General features: G+C 38.8%; 1 protein-coding gene across 2 annotated transcripts in view; it reads right to left on the bottom strand.

Moving 5' to 3' along the window:
- Positions 1 to 1097: 1097 nt before the first annotated feature.
- SRBD1 (S1 RNA binding domain 1) overlaps positions 1098 to 20947 on the bottom strand; it is a 196640-nt gene continuing 176790 nt past the window's right edge. For both annotated transcript variants that reach the window (XM_021701193.1, XM_021701195.2), the window contains 2 exons: positions 5472 to 5656; positions 1098 to 1989 (listed from right to left, as the gene is read on the bottom strand). In XM_021701193.1, the coding sequence (XP_021556868.1) occupies positions 1700 to 1989; positions 5472 to 5656 (475 nt within the window). In that variant the 3' untranslated portion in view covers positions 1098 to 1699. The remainder of the gene's footprint in view (positions 1990 to 5471; positions 5657 to 20947) is intronic.

Here is a 20947-nt window from a genome sequence, read left to right as displayed (position 1 = left end):
ATAGATGTTAACTAGATTTATTATGGTAATCATTTTGAAATACATACAAATATCAAATCATGTTGTACATCTGAAACTAACATAAGGTTATATGCCAATTATGCCTCAATTAAAAAAAAAAAGCATTTGTTTGAAATTACATTGCAGGCTTCAGAATAAGACTCTCTGGGTGCATATTACTCATCACTGATCTACAAATTATGAACCAGGAAGAACACTGGAAGGAATAGGAAGGTCAACTTAAAGTTACAACATTAAGATCCATTGTCACTTGAAGACCAGTAAGAGAGAAAAGCGTTTCAGAAATGAAACTGTTGGGAAAACAAGCCTTGAGTTACACAACTTTTAAGGGAGCTACTGCATTAAAAAGATCTACGTACACCAGTTGGAAGACTGAATATTGTGAGATTAGCAAACTACCAGGCAGAACCGTCAATAAACACAGTCCAATTTACGACTCTGTAAGGGACTATACTACTCGATGATCATATGATTTATTATGAACAATGGGGAAGTTTGGGAATAAAAAGAAGTACTATGAAAAACCTCTACCAGGACAATGAGTGTTTACTAGGACTGTCCCAGGCAAAAAAGCAGGACGGTCACCCTCTTTAGTAAGCATCCTCCACTCATTACACATGGAGAAAACCAGGTACTCATTCAGTCATGCAAGACTCCATTAAGCAAATTAACCAGGGCAGCCGGAATGGACAAGACCCCAGTCCAGTGTGGGCTCTATTTAAATAATTTTGACCCTGAATGGTTATGCTAATACTTACCATCTCCACTGAATAAAGAGAGTTAAGAGTCACTTGCTTTATCTACTTGTTTTTTTTTGCCCCTTCACACCTAATCTACAGTCACTCTTTAGGAAGGCTCTTTCTTTCCCCATTTGAGGTTTAGTTCTAATGCTTAAGAAAGAAAATACCTTCGGTGCTAGGCAAAGTCAAACTGAATGCCATTCTTCAAGTTTCCCAAGGCTTCCCTCTTGCCCAAAGGCACAGTTGGCTTATATGAAATTTGCATGAATATGTGCCACATCTTTAATTAGGAAGGACTCCTAGGTCATTCACTGAATCAATATAACAAAAACAAGGTCACTAGCCACAGAACTTTATTGTAGGGATCAATACATATATACCTCTCAGAAATGTTTTGAGCCATTCACTTGATGGTTACAAACACATCAGGATCTATCTAATTGGCATATTTTTTATTTGCTTGGCAAGAGAAAATCATGAATCAAGTCCAAAAGGCCTGATTAAAAAATCTGTAAAAAGGGAGGGCTAACCACTGCCTGCCCTATGTCAAGAAACAATGTACAATTCAAATCAAGAAGACAATTCCATACAAGTCCAGCAAAGCAAGCTGGCAAGTAGAAATGAAACGACAATCTGTTATACAAAATGCAAAAGGAGTCAAAGATGAAGTACAAAAAATAAAATTTGGGTCAGAAAATCATTATTAAATAAAACCACATGAGGATGTCTATTAGTTGTTTTCTTTAAGGGGAAAAGAAATTGAGCTGTTAGTTTCCTATTTATTCAGAAGGAAAAGTAAGGCAAGTGTTTGAAAAATACTTCTGATATTGAGTGAATTCTTTCTCATCTGCTACCTAGAATTCACAAACACCTGACTTATTCTTGCCCATCTCTGGAAATGAGAAAATAAAATCAGTGTTTGATCTTTAGTGCGACACTCACAACACCCGAATGAGGTCCAGAGTAATCCTCGATCGGGGGATGTCAATGTTGAGTACTTGGACTTCCACTCTTTCTCCAGGGCCCAGTCCAAGACTCCTTCTCTTCTTTGTTTTAGAAAGTTTTGCTTCTGTTACATTTCGTATGGGAATCAGCCCTGATCTCCCCACTCCTATATCTACAAAAATTCCAAACAGAGTGGCATTCTCGACTTTGCCTGTAAGAACTGTCCCAACCTGCAGGTCTTCCAAGCAGACAATGCTTCTCTTGAAATCAGGTTTATCAAAATCTATAAGGAAAAGGGAACAAAAGACAGTGTAAATAGTAGGTACTATACTTCCTGGACACAATATACATTAGTAAATAAGTATTTACTACATATCAGTTATGTGCCCAGACCACTAGTCAACACTGAGAGGGAGCATAAAAGAGCTGAAACCCAGGCTTGCCTTCAGAGAAAATGCATCTTAATTGAAGAAGCAGCACTCACATAGTAGGAACAACACAAGAAAATTTACTCATTTTCTTCTCAAACTCTATCTTGCTAACATGCAAACATTAGCACTATACACAAGGATTGAGAAGAGTAGAGAGTCTTATTTTCCTCTTTATGAGAAGGTGATGAGAAAATATCTTTGCTCAATGAATATATAAGGCCAAATCACAAACACTGGGAAAGTTAAGACTTTTAAAGACAGAAAATTGGGAGATTTTTTTCCCCCAGTACCTGAATTTGCAAACTGTTTAAAGGTGGTAGAAAGTACATCAACATTTGAAATTAAAATGTTCTCTTCTCTCATTTCCCTCCACGAATTTGGAATTCAGGAATCAACTTCTGTCCATTTTGAATATACTTGTCCAATCAAAACTTAATACATTCTTGATTATCTATGGCTCAGAAACCCAGAGCAGCCAGGTACCTAATCTTCTTTCTCCTTTTTCAGTTCAAGTCATTAAACATTTATTAGCTCCTAGTATGATCTCCTGTCCAGGCACTCCGCTGGGTGCTAGAGATACAAAGATGAAGACACACAGATCCCTGCTCTCAAGTTCCTTACAGCCCTCTTTTCTTGTTCGCCCCACTGTACATTTCTCTGTTCATTAACACCAGCCCTCCCAAAAGTGGGTATAAAGCATACCAAGGAATCATGGCTCTAGTAAAAACAAAACAAAAACAACAACAAAGGTTTTATGAGGGAGAAGGGTAGAACTAACAGTCTAAATGGGGCTTTTGGGTTATCTGTGGATTCCATTTTCCCATGCTCTTCTTGGCCCCCTTTCCTAGGATTACTGAATGTTGATTCTAATAACAAAGAACATTCTAAGCTTGGATCTCCTTTTACTAAGGCCTCATTTTCCCTCCACCCATCCCACTTCCTTTTCCTCCACAGCTGTTGGCTTGATCCTGATTACTTGTTAAAGCTATCCTTTACAGTTGTACTAACAACTGGCCACCTCTTGGTTCCCCTCCCCCATCCAACCATCCTGAAATCAAGTTGTTCTTTTTTTTTTTTCTAAATTCACCTTTTTCCGGTAAAACAAAACAAAAACCCTCTTTAAACTTCAAATCTCATTTTCCTCATAAAAAAAAGGAATATGTGAAAACTGGAATTGATTCTGTAGAATTTTCCCTGACACTGCAAGTAGTGGATTCCAAAAGCAAAAAAACCTGTTGTAATATTACACTGGGCAAAGACTGTGTCAAAGCAAAGTGAAACTAAGTCATTGATCAGGGCAGAGGTAGGATGGTCTCTGAGGTCTCATAGGCATTGTTTTTATGCTTGGAAATCCTATTCTCTTATAGAGGTCCAGCTGCTATAGATTCCCCAAGGGTTCCTGATCAGCTGCTTAGTTTAATTTTGCATGGAAAATCAGAGTCAGGAACTACTTAACATGTTCCTGAAGACAGCCTGGGCCACTGAGAAATCAGAAAATCCTCCATGTATCAGGCAAACTTTAACACTTTGATTGCCAAGGCAACAAATTCAGTCGGCTGTCACTAGGCCGCTTCTGATGACTCCAATTATGGAAAATAACTGGCAACCAGAGTGTTAATAAAATAGAATCAATTTTGTCAGAAGACAGGATGAGTATGGGGAAAGAAAGAGGCATCAAGGGAGGAAATACTTTTGAGAAAATGAAGAAAAGAAAAGATGTAATGTTTATAAATACTGTAATGAGGAAACATCCAAAATACTATCTGCCTCTTCAAAAGTATGACTGTCTGCCTTCCCCCTTGGGGATATTTTTAGTATTAAAATAAAAGCTTTCAGACATTTTGAAAATTGTGACTTACACAAAGGGCAAAGGCCAATTCCAAAGTGAGTTTAAAGAGACTTATTTGAAATTTCACTTATCACAATGATAAACACTGCAGTAACTGGTAAGCTCGGTCCAGAGCCCAGATGCATCTGTGTTTCTGCTCAGTAAGGGCATGACAAGGTGAGGACCTCTACTCAGCAGTTGTTTAATTGAACCATATAATCTGAATGTTGATTTTCACTCTGAGTCTGCAGTGTAACTGGGAAAACAGAGCAATCAACACCAAGACAGAAAAATGATCAAGAAAACCAGTACAGGAGGCCTGCAGCTAGAGAGAGCATATTTACCAATCTTCTAATGTGGTGTCCTAGGCATACCAGCCTCATAGCCCACTCTGTTTAAGAACTTAGTATCCTGCTAAACAATACCCAGGGAATTCACATACAACGGTATCAGGCCTCCAAATAGAGATGGGTATGTCTACTGAAACATCCACTTTGGATGGACCACCCTGGAGGCTCCTACTCCTACATTTTTGTCATAGATCTTATATATTTTTTCTCCAACTTTAAAAAAATTAATTTCTGACTTACAGAAAAGTAAAGGGAATAGTATAATGAACTTACTGGGTGTTTTTTTTTAAGTTTATTTATTTTTTAGTAATCTCTACACCCAACGTGGGGCTTGAACTCACAACTCTGAGATCAAGAGTTGCGTGCTCTTCCGACTGAGCCAGCCAGGTGCCCATTACTGGGTGTGTTTTTAAATTCCTTTAAACCTTTTCAAAGAAGCACATCTGACCCCCTCAACAGAGCCTAACTCAGAATGAAAAGAACCAAGCCTTAAACACAGTATCCTAAAACTGGTTATGAGACAAGTGCAGATTCATTTAAATCTCAGAACTTCCTATTCAAATATCCTTAGGAAGTGGGTCACTTGATACCTTAGTTCTTTTTCATCGGGTCATTGCCCTCAACAACTATGGCTGTTATACTTCCCTCACCATCTACCTATGCTGAAAGCTGAGAGCTCTTTTAATTAGAAGGAAAATAACAGAGAGATAGTATCTTATTTGTTCAATGTGTTCACTGACACAGAATCCAGGAACTTGGAAGGCTGCAATTTAGGAAGAAGATTCACTTTTTAGTTTATGAACTGAATGTCTTACCTTGGACTTCTGGCTCCTACAAGATAAGAAGAGCTTACAAAAGGATTATGAAAAATGTATGCCTCCATGCACACAGCAGCCAATGTGTGATGCATTTAGTCTAGTGTGATGGAAAATAAGCATGGGACAAGGAGTCGTTGGGAGACCTTGCTTCTTGCTTTGGCTCTGGATGCTAACCAACTGCAATGACTTTGAAGAAAGGGCACGATGCTTTAGTTTTCACATGTACAAAATGGAGAATAGTATCAGTTTTGCCTACGGCAGAGGTTTGTTGTGAGGGCCATAGAAGATTATGTGAGCTATGTAAATGAAGGTGCTGTTATTCAAATTTAATTATTTACCTGTTCGAAAATCGAAGCTTTCAGGCTGGCTGAGACCATCTATGATGACCTGTAAGGTGTGAACTGTTGTTTGCAAACTTTCTGCAATTTTCTCTATTCCTTCCTTTTCAAGGAATGAATTTATTTTTTGTTCCATTTCAGGCTTTCCAATCTCATACAGTGTCCCTCTGATGAATGACAAAAACCTGCAGGAACAAACAAACAAACAAAAAACCCAGCACTTATTAATAATATTACTTATTTTCCAAAGTCCTTATACAGGTCACCCTAAAATTCAATCATCTCAGATCCATATATCATCAATCAACCAATCAATCAGTCTTGATTAAAAATCTATGTGTGTCTCATGCTGTAATGAATGACCTGTCTTGGAAAAAAAAGGAGGGGATGGACTTAGGTTCTTGTGCTATTTTCCAGTGAAGCACGTTCTCAAAATCAGCATCAGAAACGCTTTACAGTGTAATGTTCGTTAGAGTTTAGTGTCAAACATATTTCCTAAATAAGGATACCTGTTTACCTTATGTTTCCTAAATTTGAGTTAGGAATACTCATTTGAATTTAAATTAGCTAATAGGCAAACAATGAACTGATGATTTCAAAATCCAGCAAAATACCCGGTAAGCATGGCCAGCTTTTGACAAATGAAAATTTGTTATTCATGTGCCATATCACTGGCACATGAATACTTTTTTGTACTTTTTTTTTGAGTATCCATGATGACAGTGTTACCTAAGCAAGCATACTGTCAGCCTACTAATTCTCAAATTCCATTGACAGTCAAGCTTCACGTGGATTAAATTGTATCAAGTACATTAAGTATTCAGAGTCCAAAGGAAAAATATGGGGGGGGGATATCAAAAAGAAAAAGCACTTGCTTACAAAATGGAGGGTGTGGAAGCAAGTAAGACCTTAATAACATAATCTTGAGATGACTATTGTTTTTATATACTGTATAAATTATTGCTGCAATATTTACAAAATAAAAATATCTGCCTTTCTCAATTTCCCTTTTCTATGTTTACCATTTCCCTTGCTTGCTGCCTCTCAATTACCTAGCTTTGGAATTCAGTAATAAGTTAACTAAGAAAAAAAGAAAGGGTTAAACCATTTCCCCCTTCAATTTCATCTGAATATTGGGCTGTAGCTTACTTTCTTGATAGTTCTTGGCTGGGTATTTTTCAACATCATTAAGTTCCATTTCCTATGATTAATGGCACTTTAAAAATGTCAACACAGGAATCAGACAGATAGTAATACTAATGCCCTCAAATCCTTTCCTCTAAGGATGTCTCTGGAATACAAGAAGGGAAAAAGGAAACTGTTGGAGGCTTGTCCATCATCAGAACTGGGATATATCCCATTTGGCAGATTGCTGCATTATCACAAAAGGAATGCTTGTCATTTCCAGTCTTTTTTTGCATTGCTCTGTTCCACCAGAAAAGCTTCTTCAGTGATCATGCAGTACTGATAATCCAGCATCTGGTGGAGAAAGCGCTCTCATCTCTCATTTAGGACATATTTTGTGTTCAAGTGGGCAATCTTCCTACATTTCCATCCTACATTTTTAGTCAAAAACAGATAGATTCTCCAAAATCCAACTAATTCTCTTGAGATTATATCTTGGTTCGTGGTCTAATGAAAGACCAAGGAATTGGCGCTTGGTCTCTCTTTTTGGAAATGACCTTCCGTCCAAACTGGTGGCCAGTGAGACATACGATGTAAGTCTGTGTGTCCATGGCTTCCCCAGCCCCCACCCCCCAGAGAGGCAGCCAGTATCTGTTAGTGCTATTGGACAAGCAGTAGCACATAAGGGCCCTGGGGACAGGGAACAGCTGTTGAAGCTCTGACTGACGGGACAGATGACACATGACAACTTTTGCCCACAGCCAACTTCTCTGCACACCTTTCTCATCAATGCATGCCCTGCTGAGCAGGCTTCCCTGGTATTTATCCTCTTGGCTTGATTGGTCTGCAACTAGCTATTTGGTAGAACATCTTTCAAATCCTCAAGATTCTGGCTTACAATCAACTGTTAAAATGCCAAAGCATATTCATGGGCTGTAAATCTATAACCTTGAATGGCATTTTATAATTAATGAAAGTTAACTAAATGGTAAAAAATTCCTAAAGCACTGTATAAGTCTTGGCCTCAGTAACAAAAACACTGGCTCAGAAGGCTGCTTGGAGTTTTGAGGTTGTGTGTGTGCGTGTGCGCGTGTGTGTGCGTGTGCGCGTGTGTGCGTGCATGGGCGTTGTGTGTCTGCGTGTGTGTGTGTGAGAGAGAGCGAGAGAGAGAGAGAAAGAGAGAGAGGGACTAACTGCTACCAAAGTCACTTCCATATAAGGAATTCTGTTTATAGTAGTTGCAGATGTAAGAAGAAAATTGGTCTGTTTAACCTGAGTGCATATTTCATATATCATTTTCATTCTCACATACAGAAGGTAACTGAAATCAATAAAAAAGTACCAAATTGTGCTCCTAGCTAACACTTCATATTGATCAACCCTATTTTTAAATGACTATGGAACAAAGTCAAATGTTACTTTATTTTGAAAACTTTCTTAAAGTTACAACAGGCTTACAGAAAAAGGAAAATAGCAAAACCAAAGGGAAGAGGGACTATAAAATGAACTGGGAATAGAATTCAGATTGACCTCTCCCTTACTGGATTTCAAATATATTCAACTGCAAATGATAGGAAACAATGCTTTACACCTGATAATCACTCAAGAAACATGTGTTAAGTAGCCTAAGAAAAATTTATTCTACATTTTCTGAATTCTGGCCCTGGAGTTGAGTGTGATAAGTAACATGCAATAGAAAGTTTCATTTTAGAATTGGGTATGATAAGTAACACTAAATACAAAGTACTTTCTGCCTCGAAAATACCATATAAAAATACACTGCACTTTATGAAGCTTGGAACACAGTACTGACAAGTAAGTGCCGGGCATTATGCTAGTGCTTGATAGAGGTGTTCGTCCAATCCTAACAAGAATCCTAAAAGCTAGGTGTCCTATCATACAGAAAAGGAAAACTGAGGTTCAGGGAAGTTAAATATTTTGCCCAAGGCCACACAGCTATTTTCACTGACTGGAGTTTCATGCCATACACATAGTGTGTGTCTGTTTATAACTGCAGTCATGTCAAAATAAGTGATGTGTTTGGTTAAGATATAAAACATAATACTTCTGGTAACATTTCACCAACACAATTTAATGGCAGATTAGTTTTATTTAATTTATTTATTTATTTAAAGATTTTATTTATTTGACAGAGAGAGACACAGCGAGAGGGAACATAAGCAGGGGGAGTGGGAGAGGGAGAAGCAGGCTTCCTGTCGAGCAGACAGTCCGATGTGGGGCTCAATCCCAGGACCCCGGGACCATGACCTGAGCCAAAGGCAGACACTTAACGACTGAGCCACCCAGGCGCCCCGGCAGATTAGGTTTTAAACAGGAGACAGTTAATACTGATAAATTCCATAAAGAAATTACTACATAAAGGCATTTATGTAGACAATTCTCTCAAAAGTCAATGAGTTATTAAAGTCATGGCATCATTTTCTCCACTGTCTCTGCAAGGCTTTTTTAGTTTGCTAAGGACTGTGGCCCGAGCTGCTGTTTTTATTTAATATGTAATTTCATCCATCTTACTTAAAATAAGAAAGTAGCATAAATGCAACAAATAAGCACATCATGTTCTTTTAGCGCACATCTGCACAAAGTTAAAATACAGACCTTGCAGCAGAGATAATGCTTATTTTTTGAGCAGAATGCTTATATAACCTAAAATCACTGATACTTTCAACAGAAACTTGTTACAAACGCAATATTCTTCCCATCCAGAGTAAGTCTTTGGAAGATTCTTCCCAAAGAATAAGAAATTCTGAGATTAAGAATTCCTCATATCAGTGAGGTCATATGATATATGTCTTTCTCTGATTGACTTATTTCGCTCCGTATCTTAATCTCAGGAAACAAACTGAGGGTTGCTGGAGTGGTGGGGGGTGGGAGGCATGGGGTGGCTGGGTGATAGACATTGGGGAAGATATGTGCTATGGTGAGCACTGTGAATTGTGTAAGACTGTTGAATCACAGACCTGTACCTCTGAAACAAATAATACATTATATGTTAAAAAAAAAAAAAAAGAAGAAGATAGTAGGAAGGGAAAAATGAAGGGGGAGGGAATCGGAGGGGGAGACGAACCATGAGAGACTATGGACTCTGAGAAACAAACTGAGGGTTCTAGAGGGGAGGGGGGTGGGGGGATGGGTTATCCTGGTGATGGGTATTAAAGAGGGCATGTATTGAATGGAGCACTGGGTGTTATACACAAACAATGAATCATGGAACACTACATCAAAAACTAATGATGTAATGTATGGTGATTAACATAACATAATAAAAAAAAAAGAATAAGAAATTCTCAAGATTAGTAAGACTTCAGATATATCCGTTCAGTTTGGGAGCCCAGGACTGGGTTCATTACATTAAAGTACCATGGCACCCGACAGAGCACAGAAGAACCATGGTGATGCAAGTCCATCACTTCAAGAACAACTTACTATTAGCACGTACTTTGGGGGCCCAACACACAGCCTGAAGAACCGTGCTGCAAGGGCAAAGTGCCTGTGGCTGTCTACCCATTCTCAACAGTTCCAAAGGAGACTTTTGTACTGGCTTATTTTTATCCATTAGTTTTACTCAGTTGTAATGATATCAATAAACAAAACATTAAATGCAAGAGCACAGTCATTTTATAAATAAGTAGGTACAGACAAAGCAGGTCATAATTTGTAATACAGGGAGATGCTCAGTGATTTATTTATTTATTTTTTTAAAAGATTTTATTTATTTATTTGAGACAGAGAGAATGAGAGACAGAGAGCATGAGAGGGAGGAGGGTCAGAGGGAGAAGCAGACTCCCTGCCGAGCAGGGAGCCCGATGCGGGACTCGATCCCGGGACTCCAGGATCATGACCTGAGCTGAAGGCAGTCGCTTAACCAACTGAGCCACCCAGGCGCCCCTGCTCAGTGATTTAAAAAGAGAGCTTGTACTCTTCAAGTAAACCCGGCCCTCCAACTGTGATTGTAGAGTAAGTGGTGGGACATAAATGAAAGTTCAGGAATAATCTGTTACACCAAAACCCACAGATTCAATATATATTTTTAAATCTGCTCTTAACATTAAAGGCTAAATATAAATTCCAATGTGGCAAAAGAGAAAGACCCATTGGTCCTTTTACGCTACCTATGGGGAGCTGAATTTAGACAGGTGAACACACAGCAGTGCACACTTAGTTCAGCTTAAACAGAGTGTGCTGGCTTTACCACATCTGCTGTTTCAGCAGCCAAGTCAAAAGGGCAGGAACGTGAGTTGCACTTTAATCATCAAAGAACCTTTTCAAACTTCTAGCCTCTTTGTGAAACCAAGACACTGAACTGGGCCAAAATCTTTAAAAATCGTTGCTGGTGCAAAATCTACAAGTACTGGTAAATTCAAGTAGAGTGCAAGGACAGTGCATTTATGGAACAACCTACTGTACTGCAGAAGCTGGGAGGTCAGTGAAGACAAGGTTTAAATGGCTTTTCTTAGCATGTAACCAACCACAAAAACTTACAGCAAGCAATTTTTCACAAGAACTTACAGCTAACTGGCTTTTGAAAACTGCAGATACTTTTTAAAAATGTAACCCTTACAGACGGGATAAAGGAATTTTTCTGGAAGCCCTTACAGACTTTTATCTGAGAGTATAGTTTTAAATGGTGTGCAGCTATCCAGGCAGCAGCCGGGGGCATCTTCAGTCACATTGGCTTGGTATCACGTGGAGGGTCTTTAGAGCACTTCCTGCGTCTAAACACACTCTTGCATTTATGAGTAGCAGGAACAAAACATAAACAAAAACAAAAACAAGAGGATCTGAAAAGGAGAAGCTGTCACAGATTAAGAAATGCAGTTTGTCTTCCAAAAGACTTGGTTTATAAGCATCAGACTGTTACCTGCTTCTAACTTCTGAAGAACTTAATAAATGTTTCCTTCTTTTTCAAAGATCTGGTATACATGCACAGAAACTGGATACAGCATGCATGCTGTATTAATTGTACATAGGAGAACATACCCTTAGAAAGCTGTTTTATTTTATTTTAGCAATTTAGTATAGGGAATTGGCTTTATTAAAAAAATGCCAGTTACAATGTGCTTACATAGTTGCACCACACAAAACATCTAAGATCAGTGAAATAATAACCAATGCCACAAAGAATAAGTAGTAGTGATTTTTTTTTAAAAAAGATTTATCCATTTATTTGAGAGAGAGAGAGCAAGAGAGAGTGCGCATGAGCAAGGTAAGGGGCAGAGTCAGAGAATCCTCAAATAGACCCACTGCTGAGCGTGGAGCCTGATGCAGGGCTTGATCCCAGGACCCTGAGATCATGACCTGATCCGAAATCAACAGTCATTTGTCACCCAGCCACCCTGTAGTATTGATTTTTATGTAGCTTTTCCTATTTCAGAACCACTTGCTAGGTCATGGTACACTGTGCGATGATAATATAATTTAAAAACCCAAATGTATATACATATACATCCAAATGAGTATGAGTACATAAAAATAGGAAGGCATCATGTATTGAAGTGATGTATTACTACTCTAAAGGTTTCTAAAATCCTGTTTTAGGAACTGCTTTAGAAAAAAATTTACAAGCAACAAAGGAAAATTAGTTTTCTTACATTTTTTAAAATAACAACACCCCCTCCAATAAAAAGAACCAGAGAAAACCCCAACAATCCTATATTACTCAGTTTGATCATCCTCTTTCCATTGAGTCTGGTTGTTTTAAACATATACATAAACACTCACACCCTTAAATGATAAAGATTTGCTAAAAAATCAAGGCTCTTCCAAGGAATATGACAAAATGGAAGCATTCTGAAGCCTCTGAAAAATAATTTAGAAAAACATGCTCAGCTTTCCTCATTAAGTATTCGTTTACTGTAGAAGACGACTATGGAAGATAACAGAGCCTCTGCCTTGAATGAGCTTACAAAGTCTAATTTTAAGCAATGAGAGTATGTCAGAATAAATACTCTTCCACTTATATCTGTTCTTTTAGAGGTAGGATTTTACATGCAGATAAGTATACTTTTAAAGTGTTCAATAAAGATGATTTCACTTAATTCTTCAAAAATTTATTGTGGAGAAAGATTTGCAGATAAAGGAGTCAAAACTCTGATAGATTAAGTGATCTGCCCAAAGTCACAGAGCTGAGACCACAAGGTTGTAGGTAAGGTAAAAGCTGTCATAGATCACCTCTTCATTAACACTCCTTAACCCTTTACTTCAGGGAATATCCAATGCAGACAGAAGATTTAGATCCCAGATAAAATTTGGCATCCAGGACCACTGCCTGGGAATGATTTATTATTATTTTTCAAACCAAATTCAAAAGGAAAAAGTTTGGCTCTTTTTTAGTTACTCAGTATGAGTTGGACAAAATTAAGTTAGTGGTTTCAAAGGCTGTAGACTCTCTACAGCTCAAAAACACTGTGTTTAGAACTCATATAATTTAATTTACTGGCTGTAAAGCCATAACGTGGATTAGTGCTTGTGAGTATTTGAAAGAAGAGGGTAAATAAAAAAGTGGTACTCAAAACCACTAGGCTAGACGGCAGAGCTGGAATTAAACAGCTCTGGCGCTACTGGGGGATAAATCCTAGGTATTAGAGTAAGGACTGTCCTCCTTGGGAAAATAGCCTTTTTACTATGAGTTTGGTCCTGTCAAAGAATTCTCCTTTCAAGGACTTTGAAAATGCTTAACATCTGTCATTTCCATAAAACCCCTGGTTGTCCTCTGAATAGGCAGAGCCATTTTTATTCCATTTAAAGAGTACGCAATTGAGGTCAAAGTAATTTGCTTATGGTCACACAGAAAAGTTAGAAGACAGGCTAACGTTAAAATCCATACCAAGACGGGACAGGAAAGGGAGGAGGGAGATAATGGGATACTAGATCAATACCCTACTGAGTTTCAGGCTCCAGACTGAGTGATCTAAGCCTGAAGAAGAGGAGAGAAGAAGAGGGCCAATACTCTGGAGATGACAGAGCCTGAAGCAAGCACACCACTGTGGCTGGCTGGCAACTCCCTGCCACTCCTCCTCCACTGGGTGCTAACAGGCAGCTCCACACACACCGCAGAGAAACCACAGCATTTTCTCTAGTCCCCAGACCCAGTGTTAACATTAATTAACAATGTTCAGTGATCCAAATTATAGCCGATCACACGGTAAAACAATTTTTTCCTGGGAGACCAACAGTTGTAAGCCACACCCCCCTTTTCTTTAATGGCTCAGTTTGACAGCTCTTCCTCAATCTCAACAAAAATAACAGCATTAAGGGGGCACCTGGCTGGCTCAGTTGGAAGAGCATGCAACTCTTGATCTCAGGGTTGTGGGTTCGAGCCCCATGTTGGGCGTAGAGATTACTTAAATAAATAAATAAACTTAACAACAACAACAAGCCAGTAATAGTAGTTAACAGCAACAATAGCTTACTCTGTCCCAGGTGCTAAGAATTCTAGATATATTAACTCATAAAATCCCATGAGATAGGTACTATTATTAACAGACAAGGAAACTGAGGTACAGGGAGGTTAAATCACTTTCCCAGATCAAACAGGCATGATTTGAACATGTCTGGTACTGTACTGCTTCCAGAATGAGCTAGGGGAAAGTCAGGCACTACCTTGGATTCTTCAGCTTCTTAGTTCCCTCTGCCAGCCTTGCCTTAAACTTCATGGTGGTGGTGGTGGGAGGGGGGGTTGTTGGAACAGCATGTAAGACATGAGACATGACAGTCAGTTCCTAAGAACCCCACAGTTTAGTCAAGTGGGTAGATGCTCTTTCATCATTTTTCTCTTTTGTGAAGGTACTTTTGAAGATATGATAAATGCTACTTCCTGGGAATCACAGTATGATGTTTTTGGGCTTTACTAACAAGAAGGGAAAACATATCACCTTTATAATCTGTCCATTTATCATCTTATAGTTTAGGTTTGGCTTCCCTTTTATGATGCTGTGCCTCCTTCTAAAAAGGCAGTCCACTGCTGTCTAATCCTAGCTCCGCAGGAGCTACAGCGGGGAGTAACTGACTGATAGAAATGCTAAGACATCACTTATCAAAAGCCAGCAATGATTCTGCCTTAATTTTCATGTCCAAATGCTGCCAACTCTTGTGGGCAAGTCCAGAAAAATGTAAGACCTTTCAAATTTGCAAATAATTTCTTACATCTGTTTACCTAACCTTCACTTATTTTACAGAATTTGTAGTTGGGTTTCTTTTCAGGCCAGCTTCCCGCAAAGAAACATGTTTTTATCATTGCAGAGTTAGCTGGCATGCAAATGCAGAAGCAAGTCGTGGTGTATTTTAGATGTGTGGAGGTGTGTTAGGCATACTCAGCAGGCTAAGTGACTTACCGCTCAGAAAAATTACAAATCACCTCAAGTCACGTGCCTTCTGGGTTGCTCCCAGTCAAAACTATGCATGTCAAATCTGCAAATGTCACTGTTCTCCTGCTGCTGTTTTGTTTTGTTTTGTTTTAAAACAACAATCTAAACTCCCTGCATTACAGCTGCTTATTAGCCAAAAGACTTCCTTCCTTGCTGGGCAGAAAGCTAAGTTTGGGAAGAATGTGACAAAACCTCTGAATGCAATTCTAAATGAAGAGTTCTGAGACGCTAAATCCTTTAACAGGAATGGGAAAGAAACAGAGGTTAAGATGTGCTCACTCATTAAAGGTCTTCAGTACGGGGCACTTGTCACTGTCTGGCTTGACTTACTATAGCTCTATGGCAGGGAGCAAGGCAGGACTCTACAGGGCCTCCCCAAACCCTAGGCCCAACTATTTGTAGGCTATGAGCACTGTTGGGATCCATTTATCCATTTATCTCATCACAGAATCCTGTGTATCTATTGGTTTAAGTTTACTTTTGTTTTTCTTTTTCTTTTTTTCCAGCTTTATTGAGACACAATTGACAACACTGTATATGTTTAAGGTATACAACCAGTTGATTTGATACATTTATATAACTGCAAAATGATTACCACCATGGCAACTCATCCAACTGGTCACATAATTACCATTTCTTTTTTGTGGTGAGAACATTTGATATCTACTCACCAACTTTCAGGTTAATAGTCCAATAAAAAGGCATGGAATTCAATAATACAGTATTGTTAGCTATAATCACCAAGCTGTACATGCGATCCCCAGAACTTAACTCATAACTGAAAGTTTGTGCCCTTTGACCAACTTTTGTTCTTAAAAATCTGACATAAGTTTTTAGTAAATTAAGAATAAACATTGCTGGTCTTTTGTATAGAAGATTCCCCCCTCCCCCAAGTAAATATTTTGTCATGTTATATGATTATTCCCATCCTAGACCTGAATTTTAAATTGATGGTTGTTTACTCTCTGAAAACATACTTTTCCGCACTGACTGTAAGGGTCAGAAATGGGTACCTCAGCAGCAACAAAAGGAGATGGTAGTGCAACTACTGCTCATCAGCTACCAATACAAATCATTCTTGGTGCACCTTTGCCTAGTCCCATCAGAGTGGTGCTGCATGTCATAGTCCTGCCGTGCAGGCTACTGACCACTTCCAGAAACTAGTCTTTTAAATGTCTCCCTAATGGCCCAAATGGAAATAACAATTAAATATTAGCTAATGCTTTATCAAAGTGAGTGCTGAAATTTTTCAAGTTAAATCAAGAACATAACAACTTTCAAGCTTAACTATCTAAAGTGAATCAAATCCTCAATGCAGGATATTCTTTGGGAGAACACCAGGTCTCACGATGACATGTACAAACCAGCAAAATCTGCAGCACAAAGCACTACCTCCTAGCACCTTATTCAAGAAAAAGGAAAAAATCACATACTTGTCTTTGGCTCTCTTGAGCAACCAAAGTGGTACGGCAAAAACTGAAGAGGCATGGGGTGTGGCAACCCCTAAATTGGCTGTTTCTGGACTTCATTCTACTCATAATATAGCAGCAATTTTCCTCATGGCCCATATTACCCAACACAGTGAAATCACTCGCACATGAGGACATCGTGACAATTTCTAAATGATGACAGAAAATGGTAAAGTAATCCTCTTTCAGGGTCTGTCTCTGTTTTCTAGTCTGTAAAGTCTAGGAAGGCTGTGGACACACATGCTCTGTGAAGGCATGGAATTCAATTTGGGGAGGTCTGAAAATGTCTTCAATCCACAAGGGATTCTGAAATAAGTACTTACTCAACTTGTGGGATAGGCAACAGCAGAAAGGATGCTCTAGATGTTCTATCAACAATTTTGCTTATGCAACTGCATTGACCTCAGCCAGTTTATACTAGAGAAAAAAATATCTAGATTGAAATAAAGCTAGACATTTCATTTTTAGCCAAAATAGGATAAAACTTACAAATAACCATAACACAGGGCAATAATTAGTAAGTGGCCTTTGTGAAGCACAGAAGGTGTATAGAGAAGGAGCTCATTTCCAGATAGGGGTATCTTTGTAAGATTTCATGCAGGAGGTGACATTTAGGCTAGGTCTTTAAGAAGATTTCAACCAGTAGAAAGAAGAAAAGCGATGTTTAAAGAGTTGGAGACAGGAAAATATGGCTCAGGTCAGGTTTGGGGAATAGTTAATAGTCCAATAAAAACAACAAACATTCACTGAGTATCTCCTCATTACCAGTCACGTTAGAAACATAATCTTGTTGACCTCATAGCAATCTTATGAGGCTGGTATATTATTATTCCCACTTTTTAAGGTATACAGAGTCTCAGATGGGTGAAGTAAATTACCTAAAATAACTCAGCTGGTAAAACCACGATACGAACCAGCTATACGACACTCCAAATCTTGAGCTCTTAACTAGCTCCAAAGCCTGATCTTTTAACTAGGTCACAATTAAAAAGCTAGTTTGGAGCCAGATTTAAATGTAATCATAATGATCTTTCAGATTAAGGATATCATACCCTTAAAGATGGTATGTTAGCACAGAAAAGTAACAAGTCATTTTATGTGTGCTTCCTAAGGACAAAAAAAGAAATGAGTATCTGGAATATGCTAGATTTGACTGTTATTCTCTATCACATGGCTGAAATCAGACTCTGCCTTTCCTCTGGAGAAAACATTACCTCCTCCATTAAAGGAAACTTTGTCTATGATATTAAGGGATCTGTAGGAAATGAATTCTTCACGTAGAGTGTGTAGAATTTTATGCTGTTCTGCTGCAGATATATTTCCTGAATATTGCATTAAAAGAATTCCCTTCTGTTGTTTTTCAGAATGAGGGTACGTGCATTTCAAATGAAGCAACTTGATAGTGACTATATTTGGTATCTTCTCATTTTAAGAGAACTGGGTATAGAGCAGGAGTAGTATATTCATCCTAGAGATGTACCCACCTCCGCCAGCAGATATTTTTAAGTAAGAGGGAGAGGGTAAGGAATAATGCAAGGCTTTTAGGAAATGTCGATGAAAAACACATACACAATCCATATTACAGAAGATTTAAATGGAACATGGGATTAAGAAACCTATTGCTACAGATAGATTTTCGTTCAGTAATCCTTTGAAGCCATTCTGTTCTAAATCTCTCTTGTTTCAGGGCCTTCTCACATTTACTTGATTACTGCCTACTTCACTGAAAAATTCAAAGCTACCTTAAAATCCCCTTCCTTAGATGTCTCCATATCTTTACTCATCCTGCCCCATACTTCCCTACTACTCTTCCATTCCTTGATTCTGTTTCTCTCCCCACCCTCACTCCTCACAGGTTGCTATTAAGGACTCTTGACCTTGGCATTCTTGTGGTCTCTCTATGTCCTAGTTGTCTCACCTCTAAATGTGGTGGTGGGGGGTGGGGAATGACAGCTAAATGAACAAGGTCTTTTAGCTTTATAAAATGTTACGACTGTCTCTACCATGTCTCTACTACTTGCTCCTCTCATTTTGGCCACAGATGTATTATTGTTGTGGTCTCCCCATTCTCTGCTCCCTAAAAGCTAAAAGCAGCAACCACCCTTTATCTTACCTCTTCCTGGACTTCCATCACATGGCTCCTTCTTTTCGCTACCAAAGTTCTCAGAAGAACTGTCTCTAATTCTTACTGCTTGGTTTTCCCCAGTCTCTTACACACTGGCTTCTAATCCTGCCACTTTTCTGAAATTACTCTCTCAGTTAATGACCCCCTGATTGTCAACACATCCTTAAACCACTTACCCATTCTGCAATATTTGATACCATCAACTTACCTTCCTTCATGGCTTTTGTTTTCATATTCTATCTGCTCTGCCTTCTCTTCCTCCTCTGGCCCTCTAAATGTAGATATTCTCCAAGTTTTTTACCTTAACCACCTTCTCCTCTTGTTCTACATGCTTCCTTGCATGAGTGCATCCACTCACATGACTCCTTATCTCTCGCCTCCCACTGATAATTCCAATCCTACACATCAACATGTCTAGTCCAGGCTTTTCTCCTAAGCTCTAGGTCTGCCTTTCCATTTGCCTGCAAGAGATGTTCTCATGAATATTTTAGGAACTCAAACTTAATATATCTAAAACCAAAACTTGTATCCTCCTTTCTCCCTCCCTTTATAACTCCCTCTTCTCCTCCCATTCATCCTTACCAGCCCTGCCCCAAAACAATAAATAAATAAAAAGGCTTGGTCTTCCTCTCTTGTCCCATAAATGAATGGTTAATGGCACTACTGTTTTTCCACTAACTGAGGCTAGTATTGAAAGAATTATTCACTCATTCGTTCATTAAACATATACCTTCTGAGTGCCTGCTGTATTCCAGGTACTCTTCTGCAATCTTGGAATACATTCAAAGATCCTTGCTCTCAGGGAGACTGACAGGATACAACCAGCATAATAAATAAGTTGTAAAGTATGATAAAGGTGAAAAGTGCTGTGGAAAAAAAAGAAAGAACAGAGAGAGTAACGGGGATCAGAATTACCAGGCTTACAGGTAAGGGCGTGCAGATTTAAGTAGGGTAGCTGGTGTAGGCCTTGTTGACAAGGTGACATGTGAGCAGTCTTGGTGAGATAAAGGAGGTGAAGTAGTTAGCTGTGCAGATATCTGGGGGAAAAGTGTTCCAGGAAGAGGGACCGGACAGCGTAAAGACCCTAATGTGGGAGTAGACTTGGCATGTTCACGGAATAACAAGGAGGCCAGCATGGCTACAGCAGAATGAGCAAGGGAGCTATTATAGGGACTTGGCCTTAATTCTGAGTGTAACTGGAAGAGATAGTAGGATTTTATGCTGAAGAATGACACACTCTGATTTACACGTTAAAATGATCTAGTTGTCTATTGTGCTAGGAACAGACTATCCGGCTGGGCAGTGGTAGAAGCAGGGAGACCTGTTAGACTAATTGCATTAGTTGTGATCCAGGTGGAGATGATGGTGACTGAGACTAAGATGACTGCACAAGAGTCGGTGAGAAGTGGTCAGACCCTTCTCACCAGGGGCTATATTAAAACGGCAGCCACTACAGTTGGCTAAAGACTGGATGAAGGGTATAAAAGATAGTAACTGGATATAAATGGCAAAAATAACATGAATACTAGAGGCACTGGAGGATGAAGTGGAAACTCACTGTTAATGGAGGAAATGGGGGAAAAGAAAAGTTGAAGAACTAAACTTTGGTCACTCCTGTGGTGACTTCTTCCCATTTCATGGCTTTAAGGACCTGCATAAGCATAGGACTCTTAAATTTATATCCTTAGTCCAGTCGCTCTTCCACACTCCAGACTCATGCATCCAACTGCCTACCTGATGTCTCAAACCTAACAGGCCTTCAACTCAACTCCAGGTCTCTCCCCTAAACCTTGCTCCGACCATAGTCTTCCTCATCTCAGGTGATGGCAGTTCATCATTTCAGTTTCTCAGTTCAAACACTCCAAGTCATCCTTGCCCTTACAAGAAAACCCCATCGGGAAATGACCTCTCTGTCCTGTGAACGACTTTGTGTTTCACAAAGGGCACCAACTATTGATTTCTATTATTTTTTTTTGTGAGTAATAGTTTTAGCCTACTTTGGTAGATTCCTTGAGAGCATGAACTGCCTCTATTCATTTTTTATATTCTTCAGGCCCTACCACAGTGTTCTGTACATTCTAAGTAATAAATAAAACCATCAACTATAAAATTCATAGAGTAAAAAACAAAACCATAAAGAATATGAAAGTATGGGAAATACTGAATTGATCTTAGAGATGAGTTATCTTAAGAGAAGGCCAATTTGCATAAAAGCAAAAAAATAGGTGTACTTCATAAAAACTAAACATTCATATTTCAAAAACAAAATAGCATTATAAGGAGATAAAAAAGGTAAACAGATGAGAAAAAGTTCCAGCTCATACAACAAAGCACTTTAATATTTAACAGAGAATCTCTACATGTAAATAAAAC

This window comes from Neomonachus schauinslandi, chromosome 10, assembly GCF_002201575.2.
Source record: "Neomonachus schauinslandi chromosome 10, ASM220157v2, whole genome shotgun sequence".
Lineage (NCBI taxonomy): Eukaryota > Metazoa > Chordata > Mammalia > Carnivora > Phocidae > Neomonachus > Neomonachus schauinslandi.
This window is presented reverse-complemented; position numbering and strand designations above follow the sequence as displayed.